This window comes from Panthera leo, chromosome E1, assembly GCF_018350215.1.
Source record: "Panthera leo isolate Ple1 chromosome E1, P.leo_Ple1_pat1.1, whole genome shotgun sequence".
NCBI lineage: Eukaryota > Metazoa > Chordata > Mammalia > Carnivora > Felidae > Panthera > Panthera leo.
This window is the reverse complement of record NC_056692.1, coordinates 55,274,720-55,300,039: the sequence shown is the minus strand read 5'-3', so window position 1 is coordinate 55,300,039 and position 25,320 is coordinate 55,274,720. Positions and strand designations below refer to the sequence as shown.

General features: G+C 54.2%; 3 protein-coding genes across 11 annotated transcripts; 2 read left to right on the top strand and 1 right to left on the bottom strand.

Annotated features, from left to right (window-relative positions):
• Nucleotides 1-1,621: 1,621 nt before the first annotated feature.
• On the top strand, nucleotides 1,622-5,589 carry MIF4GD (MIF4G domain containing). 6 transcript variants are annotated; one of them, XM_042915964.1, is made up of 6 exons: nucleotides 1,622-1,749; nucleotides 2,662-2,793; nucleotides 3,661-3,770; nucleotides 3,969-4,124; nucleotides 4,216-4,308; nucleotides 4,847-5,589. In XM_042915964.1, the coding sequence occupies exons 2-6, from the start codon at nucleotides 2,706-2,708 to the stop codon at nucleotides 5,072-5,074; spliced, it is 675 nt and encodes a 224-aa protein (XP_042771898.1). In that variant the 5' UTR covers nucleotides 1,622-1,749; nucleotides 2,662-2,705; the 3' UTR covers nucleotides 5,075-5,589. The 6 variants fall into 6 exon arrangements, with proteins under 6 accessions (XP_042771898.1, XP_042771902.1, XP_042771899.1 ...); XM_042915965.1 differs by lacking the exon at nucleotides 1,622-1,749 and adding an exon at nucleotides 1,771-1,966; XM_042915963.1 differs by lacking the exon at nucleotides 1,622-1,749 and adding an exon at nucleotides 1,771-2,292.
• MRPS7 (mitochondrial ribosomal protein S7) lies at nucleotides 5,495-8,996 on the bottom strand. 2 transcript variants are annotated; one of them, XM_042915962.1, is made up of 5 exons: nucleotides 8,861-8,996; nucleotides 7,926-8,117; nucleotides 7,741-7,804; nucleotides 7,202-7,369; nucleotides 5,495-6,104 (listed from the first exon to the last, which is right to left on the bottom strand). In XM_042915962.1, the coding sequence occupies exons 1-5, from the start codon at nucleotides 8,905-8,907 to the stop codon at nucleotides 5,883-5,885; spliced, it is 693 nt and encodes a 230-aa protein (XP_042771896.1). In that variant the 5' UTR covers nucleotides 8,908-8,996; the 3' UTR covers nucleotides 5,495-5,882. The 2 variants fall into 2 exon arrangements, with proteins under 2 accessions (XP_042771896.1, XP_042771895.1); XM_042915961.1 differs by lacking the exon at nucleotides 8,861-8,996 and adding an exon at nucleotides 8,644-8,823.
• On the top strand, nucleotides 8,941-23,836 carry GGA3 (golgi associated, gamma adaptin ear containing, ARF binding protein 3). Of its 3 annotated transcripts, none has more exons than XM_042915954.1 (17): nucleotides 8,941-9,079; nucleotides 15,684-15,768; nucleotides 15,895-15,970; nucleotides 17,361-17,459; nucleotides 18,186-18,309; nucleotides 18,565-18,668; nucleotides 18,803-18,883; nucleotides 19,273-19,410; nucleotides 19,954-20,035; nucleotides 20,148-20,264; nucleotides 20,562-20,804; nucleotides 21,191-21,261; nucleotides 21,565-21,878; nucleotides 22,124-22,332; nucleotides 22,636-22,805; nucleotides 22,979-23,089; nucleotides 23,306-23,836. In XM_042915954.1, the coding sequence occupies exons 1-17, from the start codon at nucleotides 9,040-9,042 to the stop codon at nucleotides 23,414-23,416; spliced, it is 2,175 nt and encodes a 724-aa protein (XP_042771888.1). In that variant the 5' UTR covers nucleotides 8,941-9,039; the 3' UTR covers nucleotides 23,417-23,836. The 3 variants fall into 3 exon arrangements, with proteins under 3 accessions (XP_042771888.1, XP_042771890.1, XP_042771889.1); XM_042915956.1 differs by lacking the exon at nucleotides 8,941-9,079 and adding an exon at nucleotides 9,366-9,477; XM_042915955.1 differs by lacking the exons at nucleotides 8,941-9,079; nucleotides 15,684-15,768; nucleotides 15,895-15,970; nucleotides 17,361-17,459 and adding an exon at nucleotides 17,474-17,680.
• Nucleotides 23,837-25,320: the final 1,484 nt, after the last annotated feature.

Here is a 25,320-nt window from a genome sequence, read left to right as displayed (position 1 = left end):
GTCTACCTGGGATCACTCCTCTTCCGCGGGGTGGGGGGAAGCTTGCAGCTGAGCCAGTTGGCATCAGCTGCCCTCTCAGGGTGCCCCAAGGTGCTGTGTGCATCCTCTGTCATCCCTGAAGGGCCACAGCTCTGAAGCAGCCGTGTGAGCAGATGGTAGAAGGAAAGGGTTGGACAGACAGCCTGCTGAGGGCACAAGTGGGGGCGGGGGTGTCCGCACAAGAATTCACATCTGCTCCTCTGTGCACAGAGGAGACACTGCACTTAGGGGGACGGGGGTGAGAGGGAATTTACAGAACACAAGCACCACCCTTTCCGCCCAGCTCTGCCCCCCTACGGACCCACCCAGGGCAGCCCAGCCTGCAGGGTTGGCTGTGCAGGGGAGGCCAGCATGGAGGAGCACAGGAGTCCCCTGCAGGACTTTACCCTGCTCTGAGACTGGGAGCTGGCTGCAGCCTTTGCAATGACTCAGGATGAAGGCACAGGCTGGGAGCAAGCCTGTGTGGGTGTCGTGGCCCTCGGACTCCTGTCATAAGAACTGTTTGGGCTCTGACCTGGGGCTTTGTGGTATGTTTGGGACCCCGACTCCTGAAGCTTCCCTGCTCTCGGCTGCTAATTCTGAAGATCTAGGCTGTGGGTAGGGTTTGGGGCACTGGAGGCCTGGGTTGGGGCTGCAGGAAGGCAGCTGCCTGAATGTATTTTTAAAGAAATTCCACTTGAGTGGAATAAAGTACACTTTATTCTTTTCATCTCTTCTACTCATTACTTTCTTTTGCTGCAGCCGTCCTTCCTCATTTTTCTGGTGACCACTCCCGCCAGCTGTTTTAATCAGAGGAGAGAACTCTGGCAACAGGAAGTCGCCATGGACACTTCTTGTCCACACCATGAAAAGAGGCAATTCTCTTCCAGCCCCTTCTGGTTGCCCTTCTGCAACCCAGGGCCGACCTCAGGGAGGGCCCTAAGCTGCTAGGCCTATGCCTCTTTCCCAGCCCTAGCCAAGACCAAGCTAGGAGCTTAACCAACTTCGGGGTCACCCCCAGAACTTCGCGGGTCACAGGCTAGCAGGGGGATGGGGTTCTTGGGCTGGTCCACTGGTTTTCAACTTATTTTACCAGTACTGTTTGTACTCGGAGTAGGAGAGAAGGAAAGGGGAGCAGTGATCCAGCCGTTACAGGCACCCCTGCCTTCTCGCGTCGGGGGCAAGAGGCCACCACCTGTAAGTTCCTGCCCCCTCCAGCCATCACTGCCCTACCTCCACAGGGTCTCTTTAAGTCTCCTCTTTGGAACCCGTTTTAGCCCGAGCCCCAGGCGTTGGGACGGGGTAGGGCGCCACCACTTGCTACCAATGGCTTCCTGTGGGCCGAGGAGTAGGTCTCGCCCGGCGCGGGCGAGTCGAGTGAGGACAGGGTGGGGACAGCGTCGCGGATGTTCCCCGTGCGTGGTACCGCCACTGACCTCCGAAGGACGAGCGGTGAGGACAGCGTCCCCGGGACTCCGGCAGGTGGCGCTGGCGAGACTGCTCCCGCCCCGCCCCGCCCCGCCCCGCCCCGCCCCTCCCGAGCCGGGCCGGGCCGGGCCGGGCCCCGCCCCATCCACGCCGGGCTCCGCCCCGGCGCCGCGCTCGGAAATGACCTAAGCGGCTTCGAGGCCCGACCAGCCACTCCAGCTGCTGCTGCGCGGCGGCCGGGGTCGCGCGCACCATGCTCTCCGAGCAGCCTCCGGGCACGCGGGCGCGGCGCCGGCCCGGCAGGTGGGTTCCGACGCTCGTGCCGCCTCTCGCCCGCGGGACTCCGGACGGCGACCCTGCGCCGCCGGGCAGGGTGTTCCGGGTTTGGAGAAGCTGCCTGGCTCTGGAGACCCCAAGGTCGTCTCCTTTGACCAGCGGGGAGGCACCGCGTCCGGAGAGGGGACTCCCACAGGGACCGCCGCTGGGAGACGCGTCATCCCGCTCCTCTCTTCTTTAAGAGGAACGGTCCAGAATGGAGCTCAGGAATTGGGAGTCCTGAGTGGGCAGGGCCGGGTTTCGGCCGCTCGGGGGGCGAGTTTAACCAGTCCGTCCCTGGGAGAAGTTGGCCGGGACGGCGGCAGTTCGGGCTCCCGCCCCCGCCCACACAGGCCAGGCCGAGGGCTGGAAGGGCGGGTTTGGGGACTGAGAGGGACTCTGATTAAAGCCGAAGGAGGGGTCGGAGACGGGGCTTGGAACCCTGCTGAGACAGCTGCCCGGTGTCCCCAGCCCGGTCATTCGCCGAAGTCTGCTGGGCCAGCAGCTTCCAGGCTGGCTTATATAGACAGGGCAAGTGTCTGATATGCCCCCATCCACACCCCCAGCGCTGCGCACCCCACCCCAACATTGGTATGAGCTGAGAATAACCCTACCTCCTGTGGAGACAAGAGGGTAGGCACGTTCACCTTCACCTCTTTACGCTTGTGTAATCCCAGAAGCTACAGGGGTTCTTAAACTGAGCAGCAGGTGCCTGGCTGGTGCCCAGTCTCCACCAGAAGCCAAACTTGGTGGGCGTTCAGCCAACCGCCCAATGCAACGGACTGGCTGGGAGGACCTGTCTCAGTGTGCCGGCCAGCCCTGCCCGGGGCGTGCAGGATCGGAACCTGGCCCCACAGTGCACACCTGAGGCCTCTCCCTTGCCCCTCTCCTCCTCCCTAGGTGCTGTCATTAGTCCCACCCCTGTAAAGAGCTGCTGGGGCTGAATGGTCATGGGGGAGCCTGGTAGAGAGGAGTATAAAATCCAGTCTTTTGACGCAGAGACTCAGCAGCTGCTGAAGACAGCACTCAAAGGTGAGCATGGGCGCCCCCCTGAGCTGTACAGAATGGTCCAAAGTGTCAGGCCTGGAGACCTGAGTCTCAGCCCAGAATGCCCAGCTGTCCCTTTGCTTTCTGAGAGCAGGAGTGAGTAAGTCACTCTTGGACTGGAGGACAAGCTACATTTAGACCAGCATTTCAAAGTGTGAATCATAGAGTCACCTCTCAGGCAGTAAAGCCATTTTTTAAAGTTCAAGTACCCATGAAAGGGGCTGGAGCACAGAGAAGAGAGTCGTCTCCTGAGCCCTGACATTGGACCAGGTTTCAGCCACAGGAGGCTGTCTTGAATGTGCAGAGCTGGCTGACTTGGGACAGAGGATGGAGCGTTGTGCTTGGCAGAGATGTAGTAATTGGCCTGGATCTGTGCCTTCTGCAGCACCCAGAAGTTTGACTCAGCTAACAATTAGTAATGCCCATCACATGCCAAGCTAAGCCTGTTGGGGAGGCCCTGCCTGGACCGCTCTTGTCAGGGTTCATGTATTATAAGAACACTGTGTATTGTTAAGAACACTTTCTTCCGTGAAATTGCTGTCAAGTACATCGCCGTTCAGTGCTCCTTCCTCAGCCTAGTGCCAGGAAATGATGTGTGCCCTAAAAAAACTGGCATTCTTTGATTAGTCTGTAGTGGCCACATAACCCTTCTGGTTTCCTCCGAGTGGGCCACCAGGCTCACGGGAGAGCTGCTCCTGTGTGTGGTTACTTCTCCATGTATCTTCTGGTCTCTTTACACGTCAGGTTTATAATGGGAGTGCTCTTTTGTAAGTATCTCCCATCCCTGTAGAAGCAAGTAGAGGCAAATGTGGTAATTCAGCAGCTCTGGATTCCCACCTGTCTCTACCCCAGATCCAGGTGCTGTGGACTTGGAGAAGGTGGCCAATGTGATTGTGGACCATTCTCTGCAGGACTGCGTCTTCAGTAAAGAAGCAGGGCGCATGTGCTATGCCATCATTCAGGTTGGCCGGGACTGGTAAAGCGGAAGATGCTTTGAGAAAGACCTCAGCACAGGGCAGAAAGCCTGGCCAGCAGGGCAGAGATGCACAGGGCTCCCCTCGGGTGGAGAGAGATGGACAGGAGGGTCCTCTGTCACCGAAGCTTGGGTGAGGGTTGCCATGGCACCGCCCTCTGCTCACCATCCTTTCCCTGGCTCACAGGCTGAGAGCAAGCAAGCAGGCCAGAGTGTCTTCCGACGGGGACTCCTGAACCGGCTGCAGCAGGAGTACCAGGCTCGGGAGCAGCTGCGAGCCCGGTCCCTGCAGGGCTGGGTCTGCTATGTCACCTTTATCTGCAACATCTTTGATTACCTGAGGGTGAGGCCCCGGTAGTCACCCTGTGCAGCAGAGACAGCCTGTCTCCTTCAGCCACTAAACCAGTGCTCCGGTCCCCACTCTCCCCCCACAGGTGAACAACATGCCCATGATGGCCCTGGTGAACCCCGTCTATGACTGCCTCTTCCGGCTGGCCCAGCCTGACAGTCTGAACAAGGAGGAGGAGGTGGGTGACCCGTTCGGACAGCTGTGGAGGGGGGGCAGTCTCAGATGCCTGTTGTCCACGGAGGCAGCCGAGAGCATCACTTCTTAGGGTAGGAGCCTGGTGGGGACATGCGAGGCCTGCCTCAGTTCCAGGATAAGCTGCCAGGCCTGGAATTTATCCAGAACAGAGCAGCCAAAACCTACAGGCTCAGAGGCTTTGTCCCCAGTAGGAAAGCTAACCTGTGATAGGAATCCAGCTGTTGGATACACATGGCCCAGAAACCCATCAGTTAGGCAGGTGAGGAGAGGGGTAGAAAGGTTGGGTTAAGTGGCAGCTTACAGAGAGGGCCTGCACCCAGCCTGGCCCAAGAGACCTCAGGTAAGTCCTGAACTGGTCTTTCACGTAAAGTGTGGCTAATACCCACCAGGTGGTGTGAGGAGGACAGGAGAAAATGAGCATATGGGGCCAAGCACGGAACCCTGCAAGCGCTCCGTTCACGGCTGCTCGGTGATGGGCTGGCACTGCCTTGGGGGTCACCTCCCACTGCCCTCCCCCACAGGTGGACTGCCTGGTGCTCCAGCTGCATCGGGTGGGGGAGCAGCTGGAGAAGATGAACCGACAGCGCATGGATGAGCTCTTTGTCCTGATCCGGGATGGCTTCCTGCTCCCAAGTGGCCTCAGCTCCCTGGCCCAGCTGCTGCTGCTGGAGATCATCGAATTTCGGGCAGCCGGCTGGAAGACGACCCCGGCTGCCCACAAGTATTACTATAGCGAGGTCTCCGACTAGGCCTCCCAGTCAGGCTGCCGCACCTGAAGCACCGGCCTCTCACCTACCCGACTTCCTGCCTCTCCCAAAGACTGTCCTTCCAGACTTTCAACAGCTCCTGAGCGGTTTCCCACTTATGCTGTGGTCCTGCCCCGAGCACCTTCCCTCCTGGATTCGGGAACTGGGGAAAACACCAAACAGACTTGCCCCCCACTGTCCCATCACCTCCAACCTGGGCCAGGCAGAGAAATGCAGCTTCTGAGAACCACTGCGTTGTGAAGCCACTGGTGCAACAGCCATCTTGGTGCCTCAGTTTCCCCATCTGTAAAATGGGTACCCATAGCTACTGGTGGGATACTTTGGGATATCAAGGGGCAGAGCACAAGTCCCACCAGAGAGTGCTTTTTACATTTTGTACAAGGACCACTTCGGAAACAAACATATTTCTAGTCGGTTTTAGTAAATGGCAGCACCCCGTCACATGCTACACCAGTTCAGGGTGACAGTTTTCTAATAAAGCTTTTCTAACATTAAAACTGCTTCCTTTCATATCATCCTAAGTTCTACCCCCGAATTGAGGGGAGAGACTGGATGGGCCCTAAGTTTCCTGCAGGAAATCTAAAGTGGTATGTTCCTTCATTGTAAGGAGATGGGATAGGAAGAGCAAGTTCTAGGCCCGAAAGGACGGACTAACAAGCAATACATATGTTGCTCCATCCTTATGAGGCCTGCCTGCCCTGAAAAAGGAACGACATCCTTAACCCTTAAGTGTTTCATTACTTCTTGCAGCAAAGAGCCCCGGGCTCCTCCCAGGGCCCCTACCCTCCCTCTACCACCAGCGGTAGTGAGCCAGCGCACGGTTGGCCTCGGCCATCTTGTGCATGTCATGCTTCTTCTTGATCACAGGGCCCTGGTTGTGAAAAGCCTCCAGCAGCTCATGGGACAACTTCTCCGGCATCAGCACCCGCCGGTGCTTCTTCTCCCGGCACTCAGTAATCATCCACTTCATGGCCAGGAAGCGACGGCGACGGTCGGCTAGTGGCACGGGGACCTGAAGGAGACAAGACGTGGGCAAGTTAGTCCAAGAACTTGCCAGGCCTGCAGCCTCCTTCCTCCCTAAGCTGTAAGGGGTAGCCACAGGTTCCCTCTGACCCAGCCCTGGCAACGCTCCTGAGAAGAAGGGCCTCGCTTCTCCTCTTGTGAGTTACCCACACCCGAGTGACCTCAGTGTAGCAGACACAAAGGCGTTCATTGAGCAAACACTCATTAAGCACAGACCTCTTTCACCTCTAAATGGAACCTTAGCCAAGGTGATATAAACATCAACTGGGAAAAGCCCCATCGAGCTGGGGTGACTCAGCTAACTCAGATCACAGGTGCCTATAAACACAATCCTCTTGTCCAAAAATTATCTGCTAGACCACCACTATATACCAGGTACCACACAAGACCCCAGGGACACAGTCATTAACGAGAGTCTCTTCCCTTGTGAAGTTTATGTTACAAAAGCAGATGATGGGTGCCTGGGTGGCTCAGTCGGTTAAGCGTCCGACTTCGGCTCAGGTCATGATCTCACGGTTTGTAAGTTCAAGCCCCGCATCGGGCTCTGTGCTGACAACTCAGAGCCTGGAGCCTGCTTCAGATTCTGTGTCTCTTCCTCTCTGCCCCTCCCCCACTCATGCTCTCTTTCAAAAATAAAACAAATTAAAAAAGAAAAAGATGAGAACACTGGCTTATAACAATGATGTATAATTAAGTGCAGTAACAGACCCCTCATTCAGTTCAGGAAATGGTGATGAAGCATCAGTTACGGGTCAAGCGCTACTCTAGGCACCGGGAGATGAAGAGGAGTTATAAACACAGTCCCTCACTGCAAGAAGCTTACAATTTAGAACAGGGCACAGTGGACAGAATGGGGGTGGGGTGGGCTTCCAGAAAAAGTAATTCGGATGATTCTTTGCTCTCTTCCCCTCCCATCTTCGGCCTGTGAGTTTTACACTAGGACTCCGACGAGCAGATTCTGACAGAACCTAGTCCCTATAAAACTATCAATCTTGGCCTTGCTCTGGACCCTCCCCCTCGCAAGCACCCCCCAAACCATCTTGTTTCATGGGTGGGCAGCCCTGCGTTCCGGCCCTGACCACTCACTTGGTAGAAATGGCCGCCTCTGAGGATGGGTACCAGCCCAATCACAGGCTCACAGTTTTTCAGTGCTTGGTGGAAGATGGTATAGGGGTTGCGTTCGATGGATGCCCGTTCCTCTGCAGAGGCAGCGTGGTACTTCTCAAACTGCTTCCTTTTCACAGCTTCCAGAGTCTGCAAAGGCATACATTGAAAGACACCGCACCAGCCTCCCTAAAGGGTTTTCCCAGTTGAGCTAGTACCTTGCCCTTTACTCCTCCCATCCTGCTCTCCTACAACAGTGCAGCTCCTCTCTCAGAACTTCAAAGGCAAAGTTCCTAAGTGCCTCCCTCTTTCTGAGCGAGGACCAGGCAAACAGGCCAAGATTTGTGATTGGGGGAGTGAATGGTGGTGGCCGACTCCTGCAGGATATATTAAAGTCACCACCTCCACCCATACATAGGAAGGTCATTCTAATGGCAGGTATGTGAATTTGTACTTTTTTATGCTAAAGTGAAAGCCACACACAAAGCTGTAAGAAAGCAGACGGGAGACGAGCTGCTTACCTGCGCCATGAGGGATCTGGCCAGGACTTTGTTTCCTCCTTTCATTATCATGTTGGTGAATTTACTTCAAGAAGAAAAGCAACACGTTTAGGTTTCCAAGGCCTAGGATTCCACAGAATCCTAACTGCAGACCCTCCCTGGTATAGTCCCAGTCTGTGGAACAGAAGTATTTGCTTCCATCTGACCTGATCACTGGGTCTTCAAACACAGAGCTTGTTTTCGACGCTGGGGCAGCTTTGATATGCTGAGTCTTCCTGAGTTCCCGCTCATACTTCTCCTCCTCCGTCAGCTCTGCCAATGGCTTACGGTAATATTCTTTGTCAACCTGTGGATCCTTGTATTCAGGACCATAGCGGCTCCCCCTCACCTGGGTTAGCCTAAGAGGGGGGAAGAGGAAGAGGCGGGCAAAAGTTGACCCCACAAGAGAAAAGGCCTTACTTAACAATAGGCATGTTTGCCAACCCGTCGAGGAGAGAGGCAGGGAGAGCGTTAGGCAAACCTGAACGCAGTAATTCTGGCTCTTGTCCCAAGAGGTAAGTAAGCTCCCCCCAAAAAGGCCAGGAAAGTCTCCCCCTGTCAAGTGCCAACGGTAAGGAGAGCCTCCTGAAATCACAGGATAGGCGCCCCGCCTAGGCAGCTCTCCCCCCACCTCTCCCAACACAGCAAATCCCAGCGCTGAGCTCTTCCGTAAGACCGTGCTTTCAGCTTCCAATCAGAACCCCATCGCCGGGAAACCTTCACACTGGCCCAAAGTCACGCAGCTAATTCAGAGTCTTGGACCCAGGTGTCCTGGCCCGCAGGCTCTCTCCAGGTCCCCGCACGGTCCGCTCGTGGTCCTTTCCTTCCCTGCAGGTCTCTCCGTGAAGACCCAAGCGGCCCCCCGGCTTCCCGCCGCCCTCCTACCCTGGAAACCGCAGGAGACGATTCCGTACGCCCAGCGCCAGAACCGGCCACCCTCGCGCAGCTTTCACCGCGGGCGCAGCCATCTTGGCTGGCCACAAGGACCCCAACAGGGCCGTCCTCGGCGTGCCTGAGCGAGGGACGGCAGGCGGGGAAAAAGCTCCACAGGGTCCTAAATCTGTGCGTCACCCTATTAGTCCGGGCGTTAAGAGTCTCTCACTCCGAGGTCCAAAGGGAAGAATCGAAAGGAAACATTCGGCTTCTCATCCGTCGCAGTCTGATTCGACCGTCGGCGGCGGGGCTCTCTCCTCTCAGGCCCCATGCACGCCCCGCCCCGGCTCATCTCTTGCAAGTTCTCGCGAGGTTTGAGGCCGCAGGGCCGGCCCGGGCGGCTGCAATATGGCGGAGGCGGAAGGGGAGAGCCTGGAGTCCTGGCTGAGTGAGTAGCCGCGGCCGCTTCTGTCTGTCCTCGAGCCCCCTCGCCGCCCCCGCTGCCCCCCCTACACCTCCTCCCAGGGTCCAGTGGCGGCGTCTCCTAGCAGCTCGCGCTTCGGCTTGCCCTCGCCGCAAGCTGTCAGCGATCACGCCCCTTCCCCAGCAGGGCGCCGGGTCCCCCTCCCGGCGCCTCCTCCCACTGCTGCGCGCGGCGGCGGGAGCTGCGTACTGTCCCGGCCCCGCGGGCTGCGGAGAAGCGTCAGCTAAGTGCTCCCGGCTGACATGCAGCGGCGATTTGGGGACATTGTGGTGGGGCCCCGCTTCTCAGACCCCCGTGCCTCAGTCTCAGACCGAGGGAAAAGCCGCGGATTGGGGCTGAAACTTCGCGAGCGGTGGGCACCAGTGAGTATACACATACTGCTTCAGGATTGCGACCATGTATTTGAGAAGTGGCCGCTTCGCTGAGGCAGAATGTTTGAAGTGAGAATAATCCAAAGTAGGGTAAAGAACAGAGCTCTATTTTCCTGCAGCGGCCAAAGCTTGGTTATGTCTGTGTTGGGAGACACACACACTTGAACCCCTTAACGAGTCATCGTCCATAGCGTACTCTGAGCAAAGCTGAGGAACACAGCCTAGTGCTGTAGTTAGAGCGGCCTTTGCTCTAATTGCTAAATCGTATTTCTGTTAAGGAAATACAGGTTAACCTTGTTAGCAGGTAGTACTCTGCTGAAGGGTTAATAAGTTAACTTTCCTATGGGCTAGAAGAGGCCCTTGGAGGCCTCTTTAAGCGAACACACATTGGGCAGGATGGTGACAGGTAGGATGCCTAGAGATTGCCTTGCGCAGAGACCTCTTATGTACTGGAGCCTCCAGGCTGTTTCCTCCAATGGCCTGAGCTACCCCCCTTCAGGTTGTTGAACCCAGGTTACGTTTGCAAAATCTGCAGTTGCAGGCAGGTCACAGTCTTCTGTATATATGGAACTGTTCTCTGAGGAGCTCAAAGCACTCCAGAGACACTCATTTAATTCATTTATCAAGTATCCTAGTGAAGCAGGTACTAATGCACCATTTCACAAAAAGAGGACACCCTGACTCTAATCAAACCACTTGTCCAGAGACATCTAACCGATATAGATATAACTACACTGGAATTGGATGTTGTTGTTGTTTTTTAAGTTTATTTATTTTGAGAGAGAGAGAGAGAGAGAGAGAGAGAGAATATCCCAAGCAGGCTCTGTGCTGTCAGTGCAGAGCCCATCCCAGGGCTCAATCCCACGAACCGTGATAACATGACCCGAGCTGAAATCAAGAGTCAGATGCCCAACTGACAGAGCCACCCATGGGTCCCTGAAATTTGTTTGATTCATGAATATGAATAGGGACGTTGAAGTAATTTGACTTAAGCTGAGTTTAATAGACTAGATTTAGAGTTATATTTTGAAATAGGAGAGGGACAGACCTGTTTTTGAGGGAGAGTAGAGATTGTGAGTGGGGGAAGGACAATGGTGTCTGTAGACTTTAGAGCTGCTACTGGCCTTTGATTTTTCCCATTAGAGTGACATTAGGGGCAGTGTTCAGATTCCTTCCATTCTTATCATTCACCTTCACAGTTCTTGTGACTTATTGGTGTGAACTTGGCCGGGTGAACGAACCAGTGCTTGGGGTTTAGCACTATTTTAGTCTAGGTCCTTGTCACTCTGTGGATTGCCAGAATTATTATAGAAGCCTCTACTGGGCCCAGTGCTTCAGGTGTCTCCCCACGTCCCTTCTGTCCACTTGGCATTCTGCTCCCAGAAGAGCACTTCTGTGGAATCAGGTCGTCCCACTGTCGCACGTCTCCTGCTGCCTCTTGGTGGCTTCCTGAGCGTCTTCTTGCTTTGCTAAGTCAGATGTGTTCTTGTCCCATCAGCACACATTGCTCTCCTTCCCTGGAAACCCTGTTCTCCTTTGCTTAACTAAATGCTTTAAAACCCATCCCAGATTCTCCTTGTCCACGGACTCTTGATGACTTCAGCCTTTTCTGAATTCCTGTCATTACTATAATCAGTCCATAAGAAATACCTGTTATGTGGGGCGCCCGGGTGGCTCAGTCGGTTAAGCATCCGACTTCAGCTCAGGTCATGATCTCACAGTTGGTGGGTTCAGGCCCCCCATCAGGCTCTGTGTTGACAGCTCAGAGCCTGAAGCCTGCTTCGGGTTCTGTGTCTCCCTCTCCCTCTGCCCCTCGTCTGCTCATGCTCTGTTTCTGTCTCAAAAATAAGTAAACATAAAAAGATTTTTAAGAAGTACCTGTTATGTGAGGTATTATGAAAATTAATTAAGTTCAATCTGTCTTTGCCTTAAGTTCGGTAAAGGTGATCCTGGAGTGGATAAAGCATTACTAAAAAGATACAGGTACAAGGCAAGAACTGTAAATGCTAAAATGCAGGCAGTTTCTTCAGGAAATTGGGGAGAAGTGGAATGGAAACATGATTCTGTCAGTGAGGAGGTAGCATTTGATCCAGGCCTTAAAGACTGGGGAAAACTGGCTAAGAAAACACTGGACGGTGATGTAAATAGAGAAACCATATAGGAACAGGTTTTTGGCTGGTTCAGGCAGGAAGTTCCAGTAGGAGTGTGGTGGGAGAGAAACCTGGGAAGTTAGAACCAAATTCTGGAAAAGCTGGAATTCCAGCTCAAAAAGCTTAAATTTCGACAGTTATCAGGTCCCCGTTCTTACCATCTCTCGTGAAATCAGTGTTTTACAAGGGTTAGTATAGGGGTTTTATATAGGATGGCCAGGAGAAATTCAAGAAGCAGGTGAAGAAGGGGTTGGGGTAGGGGCAGAGGTAAGAAAGGAAGGAGAGATTTAAAAAGATTTTGAGGGGGGACACCTGGGTGGCTTAGTCAGTTAAGCGTCTGACTTTTGATTTTGGCTCACTGTGAAATCAAACCCGATGTCGGGCTCTGTGGTGACAGCATAGAGCCTGCTTGGGATTCTCTCTGTCTGCGCATTCCGTGCTTGTGCTTGCTGGATAAATAAATAGACCTTGAGAAGGAAGGGACCCTAGGTTGATGGAAATGGGTAAGAGGGAAGGAGTCAGCAATGGGGGTTCAAATCCGGATGCCTGGATGTGGGGGCAAAAGGAGTTTTTGAATGATGGCACCATTTTTCTTTAATTTTTTTTTTAATGTTTTATTTATTTTTGAGAGAGAGACAGCGTGAGAGGGGGACAGAGGATCCAAAGTGAACTCCGTGCTGACAGCAGTGAGCCCAGTGTGGGGCTCGAACTCATGGACCGTGTGATCATGACCCGAGCAGAAACCGAGTCGGATGCTCAACCAACTGAGCCACCCAGACACCCCATGATGGCACCATTTATAGAAATAGGGAAGTCAGGAAGGAGAAGTAATGAGCTTGTTTTAAAACTTGTTTCTGTAACAAATCATATACTCTAATTTTTTGCTCTGGTTATTTTGCACGTGTTGCACCAACGAGTATAACCTCCTCAAGGCTAGGCTCTGAGTCTTGGACTTTTTCTGTAGTCCCTCTATGGCCAAATGCTCTGTAGTTAGTTTTCCTTTAGTTACGTTATTGATTGATTGAATAATATAGTACAATACACTTGATCTGTGTACTTAATTTTCTGTGAGCACTTAACAAAGACTTGGTGACTAAGGCCCTCTTGATTCAAGACCCTAGCACTGAAGGCTGACTCTTGATTGCTTTTCCGTCCTGTATTCTTGCCTCTCTTAATCTCTAAGTAATATGTTACATAGAATTTGTCATCTGTGAAATGTTTGAGCTGTGTTGGGATTGGGTAGCCAGTGTTGCCCCTACTTGAACCGTCCCCACTTGACCTCTTGAGGCCCCACAACAGTCAAAACTAGTGTTGGAACTAAGCTGAAAAATGAGAGCAGAAAATCTAGATGCACAGACACACAAGAGAATAAGGCTTTCAAGAAAGACCTGAAAATAGAAACCTTGAGTCAAAGTAGAGTCCAGGGCTAGTTCTAGAGGGTGGGGTCGACAGGTGAGGCTGTAGTGTCACCTCTGTGCCAGGTAATAGAGCTTGTTTTGTGGGTGGAAAGTTGTGTGCATCTGCTGGAGGGAGGCAGCGGGCAAATGGAGAGATCGAGTCACCCAGAAGTATCCCCAGAGTTTTCTTCCAGTTCCTAAGGGTGCTGTGGTCGGCTTCCTGAGTAGGCTGGAGAGCTGGAGCAGATACTCAGAACCAGGACTGACCATTGCTGAACAGGGGCTGTTTGTGCCCACATGCAGGCAGAGCGCTCCCTGCAGAGTTGCAGCGGAAAGGTCTGTCCAGATGAAAGGAAGTGGGATTCTGGAGAAGTTGAACCCAAGTGAGAAGGGAGTGGGCGTATACTTGGAAGCAGAAGTGCTACAAGAATTACAGGAGGCCTGGGGAGAACACGTGTGGTGACGGTCCATTGCTCATGCACGTGTGGGGGCAGGGGAGCATCCATGCAGCACTCCCCGCCGTCCTTTTCCAGTTGTGAACGGTGCAAATGAATGCGTTAGTCTTTCTTACGCCATGAAGTACGTGACTCTTCTCAAAATGATAATAGCAGCGATGGGAGGGGTATGGCTTCTCAGACCGTCTTATTTTTGCATCCTTCAGCTTCTTGATGTCACGTGAGAACTTTAAGCATCTCAAATGATGGGGATTAGTAACACAGCCATGCTAACACCTGAGAAGATATCAGGCAACTGATGGGAGAAACATGGGGCTTCTGGACGGTGACAGCTTGTAGGTCACCGTGGCAATAAATAGCCACTCTTGACGGAATTAAATTAATTTGCTTCCTTTCTAGCTTGACATTTTAAAGGGCCTGCTAATTCTCTCTTCATGATTGAGGACAGACATTTCTCTTTTCCTCCAAATAGGAGCTCAAAGCATCAGAATCTTCTTGCGATCAGAGCAGAAACACTGCCAGGCACGCGCGCTGCGTCTGTGGGTCCTGCGCGCCTTCCCTCCGCCTCCGGGTGGCGTCTGCTGACTTCTAGTACCTCAGGGCCCTCTTTGGGGCAGGGTGGGGGTGGGGAGGTGCTGGGAGGCCTTGTTAGGATTTGGTCACGGAGCAAGTGATTTTTGATATTAGGAAACAGGAAGTTAAGAAAACACAGTCACGAGAAACCAGAATTCAAGAACTTCTGACAACACCCCTTGTGTGGAGGGGCTTTTTCAAGGTTCTCTTGCTCTGCTTTTGGCACTTGTGGAAACGTGTGGGAGTATGGGGATTTAAAAACGATTTACGCCTTCAGCCTTCCATTCCTCTTCTGAACCTGAAGTCCTAAATTTAGCAAACAGCTTGAGAGTGCTTTCTGGAAGAGGCAGGCTCCAAGATCTGAATCAGAGGTGGGAACACCCTTAACCTCCCCTAGCAAGGTTCTGGGGGATCACAGGGGAGAGGGGACCCCACCAAATATTAGGAGACTTGACATTTAGCACGTGGATTTTAAACCCTCAGTGATCCCTCTGAGAACTCTCCAACACTTGTCTTTGTCCTTAATCATAGGAGACCACTTATTTTTTTATTCTTTTATTATTTTCAAAAAAATGTTTCAAGTTTATTTCTTTATTTTGAAAGAGAGAGAGCGAGAGCGAGCAGGGAAGGGGCAGAGAGCGAGAATCCCAAGCAGGCTCCTCACTGTTTGCACAGAGCCAGATGTGGGGCTCTAACTCACAAACCGAGAGATCATGACCTGAGCTGAAATCAAGAATTTGATGCTTAACTAACAGAGCCACCCAGGTGCCCCATAGAAGGTCATTTAAACTGTAGGGGCGGTCTGTATCTGCGGTCCTGGGGACGGAGCACGATGATTGGTGTTCAGTAGGGGCTCATTAAATATTAGTTTAACTTAAAAGGATGACATTGTGGGGGTGCCTGGGTGGCTCAGTCGGTTAAGCGTCCGACTTCAGCTCAGGTCATGATCTCACACTCTGTGAGTTCGAGCCCTGCTCGGGCTCTGTGCTGACGGCTCAGAGCCTGGAGCCTGCTTCAGATTCTGTGTCACCCCCTCTCTCTGCCCCTCCCCTGCTCATGCTCTGTCTCTCTTTGTCTCAAAAATGAATAAAAAGATTTAAAAAAAATTATTTTTTTAAAGGATGACATTGTGTACAATTTAAAAAACATTTAAAGCGTTAAGGAAAGTTAGGTCTTGAAAAAACGTTTGAAGGGTACATAGGAAATACATTTCCTAAGTATATATATATATTTTTTTATCAAGTATCACCTGACTTTAATTTCTCCAGGAAACACTTCCTGATAACTCCTACTTGCTTAATAGCTTATTTTTATGTAACTAGAATTATTTATACTTATTTGTTACATTAAACATTTTTGCGGATATCAGTTTGAAGATTTTTATCATTTGTGTTTATAATTATTCATCTGTACTATTGACCGTGGTCAACTCTATGTTTTGCAAGGCTGAGAATTTGTTTTCCCTTTCATCTGTGACTTCCAAAATACTGGACTGACCTGTTGAGGATTCTCTTATCAGAAAAGAAATGTGGAAACAAACTTAGCTTCACATCAATGCCTAAAAATTGTTGGAACACTTTCCATTGTGTCCTCAATTGTCCTCCGCTTTGCTCTGTCCCAAGATAAAGCCACCAATCCTTCCAACCGCCAGGAGGACTGGGAATACATAATTGGCTTCTGTGATCAGATCAACAAAGAGCTTGAAGGGTGAGTCTCAAAGCTGTCGGGAGGCAAGTGGGAGAGAGCTGACTGTAGAAGTAAAAACTGGCCAAGGAGGGCCAGTCACGTGGTCCCAGGGTCAGTGCCTGAAAGCGGGGTCTGCTTGTCTCCCAGGCCACAGATCGCTGTCCGACTGCTGGCCCATAAGATCCAGTCTCCACAGGAATGGGAGGCAGTCCAGGCCCTGACGGTATGTGGTTTCATTGCAATGGTGGATTTCAGTGAGCCCAGGCCTTTCCTCATGCGCCCACTGGGTTCTCTGGGGTTTTCATGGCTCACGTCCTAAGGCAGCTGGAAGTCCCTGATACTAGATCTATCTGGAGCGCGTTCCGTAAACTGCCCCACGAATGCGTATGACTGAAGTGCAGTCCCTGCACCATGGCCACCGGTCTTGTGGGAGAAGCTGAGTGGCTAAGGGAAGGAGCCAGAGGCAGGAGCCCTGAGCCCAGGGTGGAGCCCAGAGGCGGCTTCTTGAAGTGATGCTAACAGCTGTGTTGCCAGTTAAGAGTTAGCCAACTAAAGGAAAATGAGGCAAGTAAAAAGTTGTTCTGTAGCTAAAAGTGATGCTAGCTCCTGCTGAAGGCACCACCGACAGGTGGAGCTTAGTGTTTATTCAGAGGGGACAAGTGCGGCACTGAGCCAGAGGTGGCTGAGCTCACAGGATTCCTAGGTTCTCCCCGACGTCAGCCGGGTCATGCACGGGAAGGGCGCTCAGACGGCTCACGTGCACACCTCTGTTGCGTTCACTGCAGAGAGAAGGCCCTATAAAACAATGCTTCTCAACCTGGAGTGGGTTTCCTCTCCAGGAGACATGTGGCAGTGTCTAGAAGCACTTTTGGGTGTCACGTGTCATGGGGCATTACTAGTATCTAGTGACTAGAGGCCAGGGATGTTGCTGAACATCTTACAATGTACAGGACGGGCTTCCACAACAAAGAATGGCCCAGAACGTCAGTAGCGATATGCTGGAAAACCCCTGCTTTACAAAGTCAGAAGCCAAAAAAGGGAACACTGGGGTGGAGCTCTCCTGGGCATAAACCGCAGGCCCCAGGGCCCCAGGAAGCACCGAAAACTTAAGGTAGTTTATGTGCCTCGGAAGGAAAATCGATGGGAGCAGGGAGGGAAAATATGTCTTTGAAAAAGAAAACTGTTTAAATATTATCTTCCATCTTCCCCAAACATTGATCAGCTTATAGCAAGAGCCCTGGACCCAGAGTCGGAGAAGCTTTCTGTCTCTGGGCCTCAGTCTCCTCATCGAAATGATGAGGGCGGAATCTTGTAAGCAGGCACTTTCTACGACAGACATTCAACTGTCTTGGTATCTGGGTCCCAGTGCTCTGTTCTTTAGTCCCTATTCGGCTTCCCCAGAAGAGGTTTAAGGGGCCCAAGGTGTCCGTGATCCTGTTGCCCTGATGCTCCGGGGGGGGGGGGGGGGGGGGGGGGGGGGCAGTGCACACAAACTTCCTGATCGGTTTCTTCCTCGTGGAGGTCTAGTCACTGTGATCTACGTGCAGGGTCCTGGCTGAGTGCCAGCTCCGACCCTCACCCGCACTGAGCACCTCCCCTCCGTGTGGCTGTAGGTGCTGGAGGCGTGTATGAAGAACTGTGGCAGGAGATTTCATAATGAAGTAGGAAAGTTCCGGTTTTTGAATGAATTAATCAAAGTCGTCTCTCCGAAGGTCAGTCAGTGGTGGTTTTCTCATTTCTAGGAACTGCTTTCGTGTCCCTCCCCCTCTCCCGTCTTACTGGCTTCACCTTGCAGCCGGCATCTCCACAGAGCTGTCTTTAGAGAGCTGTCCACATCTTGTCCTTAGAGAGCTAGGCCCTGAGTGGAGCCGGGTGACCGTGAGGCCACAGGGACAGGCAGCCCTCTGATGGACTCCTGGCCTTAATGTGACAGGTGACGTGGCAGCAGGCGTTAACGCGCACCCTGGCTGGGGGCGGGGGGGGGGAGGGGGGCTCCTGGGACCGCGGTCACTTTTCTTTGGTCCGTCTTCCGGAGGTCTGAGGAGTTACTCTTCTCATCACTCAGCCGCTCAGCTTCTGTTGCTCGCTGGTGTTGCTTCAGCTCTAGGCACCGCTTAAAGCGCGGGGAGCAATTTTTCATACTTCAGACATTCTCATTAATTCCTCTGAGATAAATTGCCATTGTTTCTGGGAGATTGTGCCTGGAAGCGCAGTGAGCTGCCGACTCCCTGCCCAAGCACAGACTGTAGCCCTGATAGATCCTGCTCGGCCACGGCGGTGTCCTTCTATGTCACACACACCGCACGCCTGCCGCTCTGGGACAGGCCCGAAGACTGGGGCCAACCGGCCATCTGTCCTTGCCGTGAAGAGAGCTTTCCCGTGGTCTCTGCCTCTGACACCAGTTACGAGGTTCTTCCCTATTTCCTTTTGCCTCTTAGTACCTGGGGGACAGGGTGTCCGAGAAAGTGAAGACCAAGGTGATCGAGCTGCTTTACAGCTGGACATTGGCCCTGCCAGAAGAAACAAAGATCAAGGATGCGTATCACATGTTGAAGAGACAGGGTATGTGCTCACCTTCCCTCGGCCTCCGAGCAGCCCCAGAGGCTGGTTGAGGCCAGGAAGAATGAGGGGGTGTCTGCCACCCCCTCCTGAAGGGAAGATCCTGGGAAGGGCTCAGCTGCGGTTCGATAGGTTGAGATGGTCCTCACCCCTTGCGGGTCCCGGTCACAGGGCTGTGCCCGCCCTCGTTGTGTGAGGAACGGCAACAAGGTGACCCCAGCCTGAGCAGACACTCCGCCCCCTTATGTTCCCTTTCAGGCATAGTGCAGTCTGACCCACTGATCCCCGTGGACAGGACACTGATCCCCTCTCCACCACCTCGTCCCAAAAACCCTGTTTTTGATGATGAGGAGAAATCCAAGGTAAAGTGCATCCCAGCCGACGGCGTCCTCAGATGAGGCGTGGGCTCGCTCAGTGCCACAGGAGCTCCAGTTCCGCTGCGGTCCCCCGGGTGGGGTGTTACCTTTCCCTTTACCTTCGGTACCTCCTCTTCCAGCTTTTAGCCAAGTTGTTGAAAAGCAAAAACCCAGATGACCTACAAGAGGCCAACAAGCTCATCAAGTCCATGGTGAAGGAAGTGAGTGGGCCCTGGGCCTTGGGGCGGAGGAACTCTTGACCACAGAACAATAGTCCCTTCCCCTGGTGTGAGGCCTGCTGCTTGCCCTTGCCCCCAGCCCTCACCTGGAGAGGCCAGAGAGCGGGAGGCACACTGGAGCTTCTGGGGGGAGAATGGACTAGAGGAGCAAGCCTGGATGGGGCCAGCCTGGGGGGCAGGGTGGGCCGTTATTTTAAAAGAAAAAGTGCGTCAGGACTGGGATTTGTGTTTCCCAAGAACCGTGCATGAAGAGGAGCCTCCACTGGGACTGGCCTCTGCGCGTGTCCTCTGGTGCAGTCCTTGCTGTGGGGCATCAGGGGCTGTGGGATGAGTCTAGGTGAGCTGCTTCTCCTTGATCATCTGCGATACAGGACGAGGCACGGATCCAGAAGGTGACCAAGCGTCTGCACACTTTAGAGGAGGTTAACAACAACGTAAAGCTGCTCAATGAGATGCTGCTTCATTACAGCAAAGAGGATTCTTCAGAGGCAGATAAAGAGCTCATGAAGGTAGGCGCATCTCCGGGGGGCTGGGCTCTGGGAACGGGGGCCAGCCTTTGCTCAGTACCTGCCATTCCTCATTAATCAGCACAGCAGCCGGGTGGCGGTGGGAGCAGTGACACCCCCATTTTACACGAGCTGTGGCTAACTCAGGCTAGAAGAGCTGTGTGTACGCCCAAGTCTGTGTGACCCCGCGGACCCACCATCAGGGCTCACTTCTCTCTGCCTCAGGGACATTTGGGTAGAGAGACCCACCCTGTGCCCCTGACGCTGCTGCACCTTAGTCCTTGGTCACATAGATACTCTGAATTCTGAGGCATGTGCTCACCTCGGGGACAGGAGGGGACACACTCCCACTGGTCCTAAGCAGACCTTTCGGGTGATCCACCGTGGTGAAAGCTGGGAGCAGGAAGATGTGTGCTCTGAGCCCAGTTCTGCCGGTAACTGACCATGGCACTAGAGGAGCCCCCTGAGGGCCTGGACGTGAACACCGCACCGGAGGATTTCCAAGGGACTTTGTAGCTCTCATTTTTAGGTCTGGGACTCTTGCAGGAGCTGTTTGATCGGTGTGAGAATAAGAGGCGGACATTATTCAAACTAGCCAGTGAGACAGAGGACAATGACAATAGTTTGGGTGAGTTCAAGAGTAGTTGGCAAGGATGACCCAGGAATGTGGGTTTGGCCCGGAGGCGTGGAGCGGGGGAGTGTCGTGGCCTGGAGTGAGAAGTACCTCTTTTCTGCTCTAGGGGACATCCTCCAGGCCAGTGACAACCTCTCCCGGGTCATCAGCTCTTACAAAACAGTCGTTGAAGGGCAGGTGGTCAATGGTGAGGTAGCCACCTCAGCCATTCCAGACTCTGAAGGTAAAGTGTTCCAGTTCTCCATTCTGGACCCGTCCAGACCAGCCGTGGGCCCCGCCACCGAGCCATGAGCCCCGAGTGCTTGACCCACAAGCCATCCTGCAGGGCCCGAGGGGATTCTGAGCCACTCCAAGTGGTCCTCCAGCTTCCCAGAGGCCAGGAGCTGTGGATAGGGTTTTCTTTGCTTGCTTCTTTTCAGCGTTGCCCAGGCTGGAGGCCGCGCTCAGGGTTCTGCTTCCTTCTGTGCAGCCACTAGAGTGGCCCCTAATCAGTCCCGTCCCCCTCCATTCGCCCATCCAGGAAACCACTCCAGGGACCAAGGCACTCTCATCGACCTTGCTGAGTTGGACACACCAAGCAGCTCATCCTCAGTGTCGGCCCCGGCCCCTGCCCCACCGTCCTCCGGCATCCCTATCCTCCCTCCACCCCCCCAGACCTCGGGCCCTGGGCGCAGCCACCCATCCAGTCATGCCGAGGCCGCCCTGGGACCCAACAGCACAAGCAATGCCCTCTGCCTGCTGGACGAGGAGCTGCTCTGCTTGGGTGTGTCCCGGAGGGGCCGGCAGAGCAAAAAGGCGTGTGGAATCGGGAGGAGGGCTGAGGGGTGGCTGTGTACTTAGCAGAGGTGGGGAAGGGGGCTCCAGGTGGAGGGACAGAGTCAGGTCCAGTGGCCTTCAGGGCAGTCTGCACCCAGGCTCCAGCATGGGCGCAGTGGACTGTCTTGCTCTGCTCCCCACCTCTGCGCCCCCCGCCCCCCACCACATACGGAACATAAGGACTGAAGAGGACCCGTCTCCCCCTGGAGGCTGCCTGGGGGAAAACCTCCCCACCTGTCACCCCTTGATGCTCATTTTGTCGTGTGACCTTCCCTGGGTGAGGTGGGACTGCCCAAGGCAGAGCCCCTTCTCACCATCATCTTCTGTTTTCAGGCCTTGCTGATCCAGCCCCCACCGCCCCTTCCACAGAGTCAGCTGGAAACAGCCAGTGGCCCCTGTTCCAGGTAGGGACACAGGGGACGTCACTAAAATGCTCGACGAGCTTCACTTCTCTTTCCCGACTCATCCTCAGCCCCAGTTGGCTGCAGCCAACTGCGGCGACTGTCCTTACTCCTTGGGTCACTGCCCTGCGTGCATTTGGGAACGTGGATCACATCCAAGGGCTGGCCTTGGCCTCAGGAAGCTGCTCGTCCAGTGGTGGGGTCACAGGGCCCCCAGGGAAGGGGGCCAGAGTTGGAGACCCGAAACCTGCCGTCTGCGCCAGACCCCTCCACAGCCTTTGCTCATGCACTTTCCATCCCTGACAGAACGAGCAGCTGGACCTGGACTTTGGCGGCCCTGAGCCCGGGAGTGCTGCCGCCAGCCCCTCGGACGGGCCTCTCGTCCCGCCCTCGGCACCGTCCGCGGGCAGCTCCCAGGCTCCGCTGCCGCCCTCCTTCCCGGCTCCTGCGGTCCCAGCCAGTGTTCCCGCCCCCAAACCAGGCTCCTTCTTGTTCCCAACTGGACCGGCCCCAGCCCTCAAGGCTGAGCCCACAGCCCTCGGGTACCACGGCTCAGCCTTGGGCGATAGCACCCTGCACCAGCTGGATGCCCTTGATCATCTTCTCGAAGAGACCAGAGCGTAATGAGTGGGGGAGAGCTGGGTTGGGGAGGGCTGGACCTGGGTTTGGCAGAACCAGGGGCAGCTCCAGAGGGTCTGGGGATGTGCCCTTTTGGCCTACTGAGGCAGGTGGGAATCTGGAAACGGTGGGAGGTGGGGTAGTAAGAACCGCTCTGCCTGGCGGGAAGGGGAGATGTGCTTTGAGGGGTTGGCCCTATAGCTTCCCCAGGTCTCTGACTTGCCTTGTCCTCCTTCCTGCCTCTCAGGACATCAGGTCTGGTGAAACCCGTCTCCTCCATCTTCTTCCCTGGGGCCACCACCTCCCCTCTGGTCCCCGCCAGCACCACTGCTCGGCCTCTGCTCCCCTTCTCCCCTGGGCCCAGCAGTCCTCTCTTCCAGCCCCAGGGCAGCCCCATGAAGGGGCCAGAGCTCTCCCTGGCCAGTGTCCATGTGCCCCTGGAATCTATCAAGCCTAGTAAGTGTCGGAAGCATGGGGCGGGAGGGGATGTGGGGCCCAGCCTGTGGGGTCGTAGGGAATGAGGGGCGGGCACAGGCTGTCTGCCCAGGGCCCTTAGAGCCAGACATGACCCGCTTCCCTGCTGTCTTGGGTCTCTCCTTGTTGCCACTGGACTCTTGGGAGGTTCTGAGAGGCTCTTTCCCAGATTCTTGCAAGGAGCCTGCTGGCCACAGGGTTGCCCGGTCCTGCCCACTTGGCTGTGGCCAACACCCTCTGGGCTCTGTGAGGTTTCTCCTTCACCCACATGATCTCTCCTCACAGGCAGCGCCCTTCCTGTGACAGCCTATGATAAAAATGGCTTCCGCATCCTCTTCCACTTTGCCAAGGAGTGTCCGCCTGGACGGCCTGACGTGCTGGTGGTGGTGGTGTCCATGCTGAACACAGCTCCCTTGCCCATCAAGAGCATCGTGCTGCAGGCCGCAGTGCCAAAGGTACCCCTGGCTTCCTGGGGCCTCTAGAGGCAGAAGTAGCCTTATCTTGAACCCACTGGGTTGAGGGGCCCTGAGGCCAGCAGGCAGCAGCCATGTGTCCATTGTGACTCCAGTAGGCTCCCTCCTAGGGGCACCTGCCATCTCTCTTCAAAGGAGCTTCTCTTTTTCTTCAGTCAATGAAGGTGAAGTTACAGCCACCCTCTGGGACAGAGCTGTCTCCATTTAGTCCCATCCAGCCGCCTGCAGCCATCACCCAGGTCATGCTGCTGGCCAATCCGCTGAAGGTGAGCTGGAACCAAGGTCCATCCTGAAGCCCTAGCTGCCCCAGATTAGGACCTCTGCCTCCCAATTTGAAGTGCCGTGATACCGCAGCATTAACTGTGTCCCTTCCCTACCCTGGTTCAGTGGCTGAGTGAGCCTGGGGTGGCGAGGGGAGCACAGAAAGGGCCCCAAGGTTTGAGGAGAAGAGGAGGTCTCACACGCTTGCCCCTTTGTCACAGGAGAAAGCGAGGCTTCGGTATAGGCTGACCTTCGCCCTGGGAGAGCAGCTGAGCACAGAGGTGGGCGAGGTGGACCAATTCCCTCCTGTGGAACAGTGGGGTAACCTATGACCCCAGAGGACTCCGTGTCACCTCCGCATTGAAGCTCAGGCAGGCTGCCACAAGACAGGAGGGCTCTCTGGTCCAGTCATTCTCCACATCCTGACTGCAGTGCTTAGAGCTTTGATATGGAACAGGGGCCCTGGGCATTGCTGCTGGGAGCCAAGCTGCTGCCGTGATGATCTCTCATTGGCCCCCTAAAAGGACCTGGTTTTTTTGTCTACCTGTGTGACTTGAAGTGGCCATGTGCTGTCAGGGGTGGGGAGTGGCTCCAGACTCTGCACTATTGCCCTGGGAACGTGGACCCAAGGCAGGGGAGTAGGTTTTTTCCTCCCATGCTGGCATCCTGATGCCATAAGGGGGGAGGGCTCTAAAGAGACTTGGCACCCTCCCTCAAGGACCGTGTTCTCACACACACACACCCACCCCCCCCCCCCCACCCCCGGAGGCCTCAGCCCCCTCGTCACTACTTTGTGCTTCCCCTGCTGGCAGGCTCCTCTTGGAAGGTAGGCAAAGCCCAGTGGTCCCAAGTGGCCCTGGGCATAGAGAAGTTGACGTACTACCGAGTCTCCAGCCCTGCCTTCCATGGGCAGCAGCATCCTGGAATGGCCGCTGGGTGAGTTGCGTGCTCGTCTCTGGTGGTTGCAGGCTGTGTCCTATGGACATTGCAGTGGGATATGAAACTCAGCCTATTAGAAACAGAACTTGGCCTTGTGGCAGCCAAAACTAGGGATACAAAAGAAAATGGAAGAGAACCAGTGTCTCCCCTTCTCTGGAAGCAGGTACTCAAAGCTTTCTGGGAAAAGTGTGCCTCCTGCCTTGGGAATAGGCCATCCTACTCACTACCTCTTGCTTGGCATGAAATAAACTGCTCTCCTGCCCTTTGAGTCTCTGAAGGAGAGGACAACTCCCATCATCCTCTGCATTCTCCTGCTTAGGCTTCCCCCTCTTCCCACCATTTGGCCTGTGGTATGGCATGTATTTGGGAACAGGCAGCCTCAGGGTCAGGCGTATTGCACTAGACTTCTGACCTGTTGCCTAGGACTTGACTGTCCCCAGCTGCTGAGGGGCATGTCCGCAAGATACGGGGTCTGGAGGTGGTGAGATTAGGAGCCGTGCTTGAATCGAGTCACCAGACCCTATTGCTTCGGCAGTGCTCAACCTCCGACCGCTTGTCCGAGTTGCTCCTTCTACCAGATGCAAGTGGGCCAGGGACTCCAGGCCTCACAGGGCAAGAAAGGGACAACCACCAGCTGAGGAAAGAGCACTCAGCTCATCTGGGCTTAGCCGGATGGCTCCAAGCCATCTCCGGGGAAAGGTGGCACATGCCACAATCCCTGATCCCTCCCTGCACTTTGCCAGGTTTCCTTACTGTATCAGAAGGTCCTCTCCTGCTTCCTTTCCAGCTTCAGCCAGCAGAATTCACTGCTTGATTAGAACAGGTCAAAAGTGAATCCATTCACAACATACAGAGTAAATCCAAGAGCTTTCCAAAAGCCAGCTGCTAGCAGCCCTGGGAAGGTTTATGGGATTACTGTGTGAAAATACACCTTTATAATAAGCTTTAGACATTAAAATTGAGTGTTACTACTGAGGTCACTGCTTTGTGACAAATGGCTGTATACGATATCCCAACTCTGCTGCCCTTGTTCTGCTGCATGTCAAATAAAATCATTTTTGCCGTAGCTGGAATCCTAATACCCATTCACCCCACAGTGGACAGAGTACCATTTATGAATTCCAAATGTAGACACATCTGCTGGCATCACCTGAGGTTTTTGTTGATGAAAGTACAGGTTCCCGGACCTTTTCCTTTTTTAAAGGACAGAACAATTAACATAATGTTCCAGTTGATTCTAAAATGAGGCTCAATTTCAGAAGCCTGTGTAAACCACTGACTGCTCTCGTTTGACTTT

What these genes read in the sequence shown, in the direction of transcription:
- MRPS7 (XM_042915961.1), bottom strand. Translation starts at nt 8,726, where the DNA reads ATGGCTGCGCCCGCGGTGAAAGCTGCGCGAGGGTGGCCGGTTCTGGCG. An exon ending in TTTGAAGACCCAGTGATCAG is followed by an intron (nt 7,805 to 7,925) that starts GTCAGATGGAAG and finishes TTCTTCTTGAAG; the next exon opens with TAAATTCACCAACATGATAA. An exon ending in GAGGCGGCCATTTCTACCAA is followed by an intron (nt 6,105 to 7,201) that starts GTGAGTGGTCAG and finishes TGTCTCCTTCAG; the next exon opens with GTCCCCGTGCCACTAGCCGA.
- MIF4GD (XM_042915964.1), top strand. Translation starts at nt 2,706, where the DNA reads ATGGTCATGGGGGAGCCTGGTAGAGAGGAGTATAAAATCCAGTCTTTT. An exon ending in GCTGAAGACAGCACTCAAAG is followed by an intron (nt 2,794 to 3,660) that starts GTGAGCATGGGC and finishes TCTCTACCCCAG; the next exon opens with ATCCAGGTGCTGTGGACTTG. An exon ending in GTCTGAACAAGGAGGAGGAG is followed by an intron (nt 4,309 to 4,846) that starts GTGGGTGACCCG and finishes CCTCCCCCACAG; the next exon opens with GTGGACTGCCTGGTGCTCCA.
- GGA3 (XM_042915954.1), top strand. Translation starts at nt 9,040, where the DNA reads ATGGCGGAGGCGGAAGGGGAGAGCCTGGAGTCCTGGCTGA. An exon ending in CGAGGAGCTGCTCTGCTTGG is followed by an intron (nt 20,805 to 21,190) that starts GTGTGTCCCGGA and finishes TTCTGTTTTCAG; the next exon opens with GCCTTGCTGATCCAGCCCCC. An exon ending in CCTGGAATCTATCAAGCCTA is followed by an intron (nt 22,333 to 22,635) that starts GTAAGTGTCGGA and finishes CTCTCCTCACAG; the next exon opens with GCAGCGCCCTTCCTGTGACA.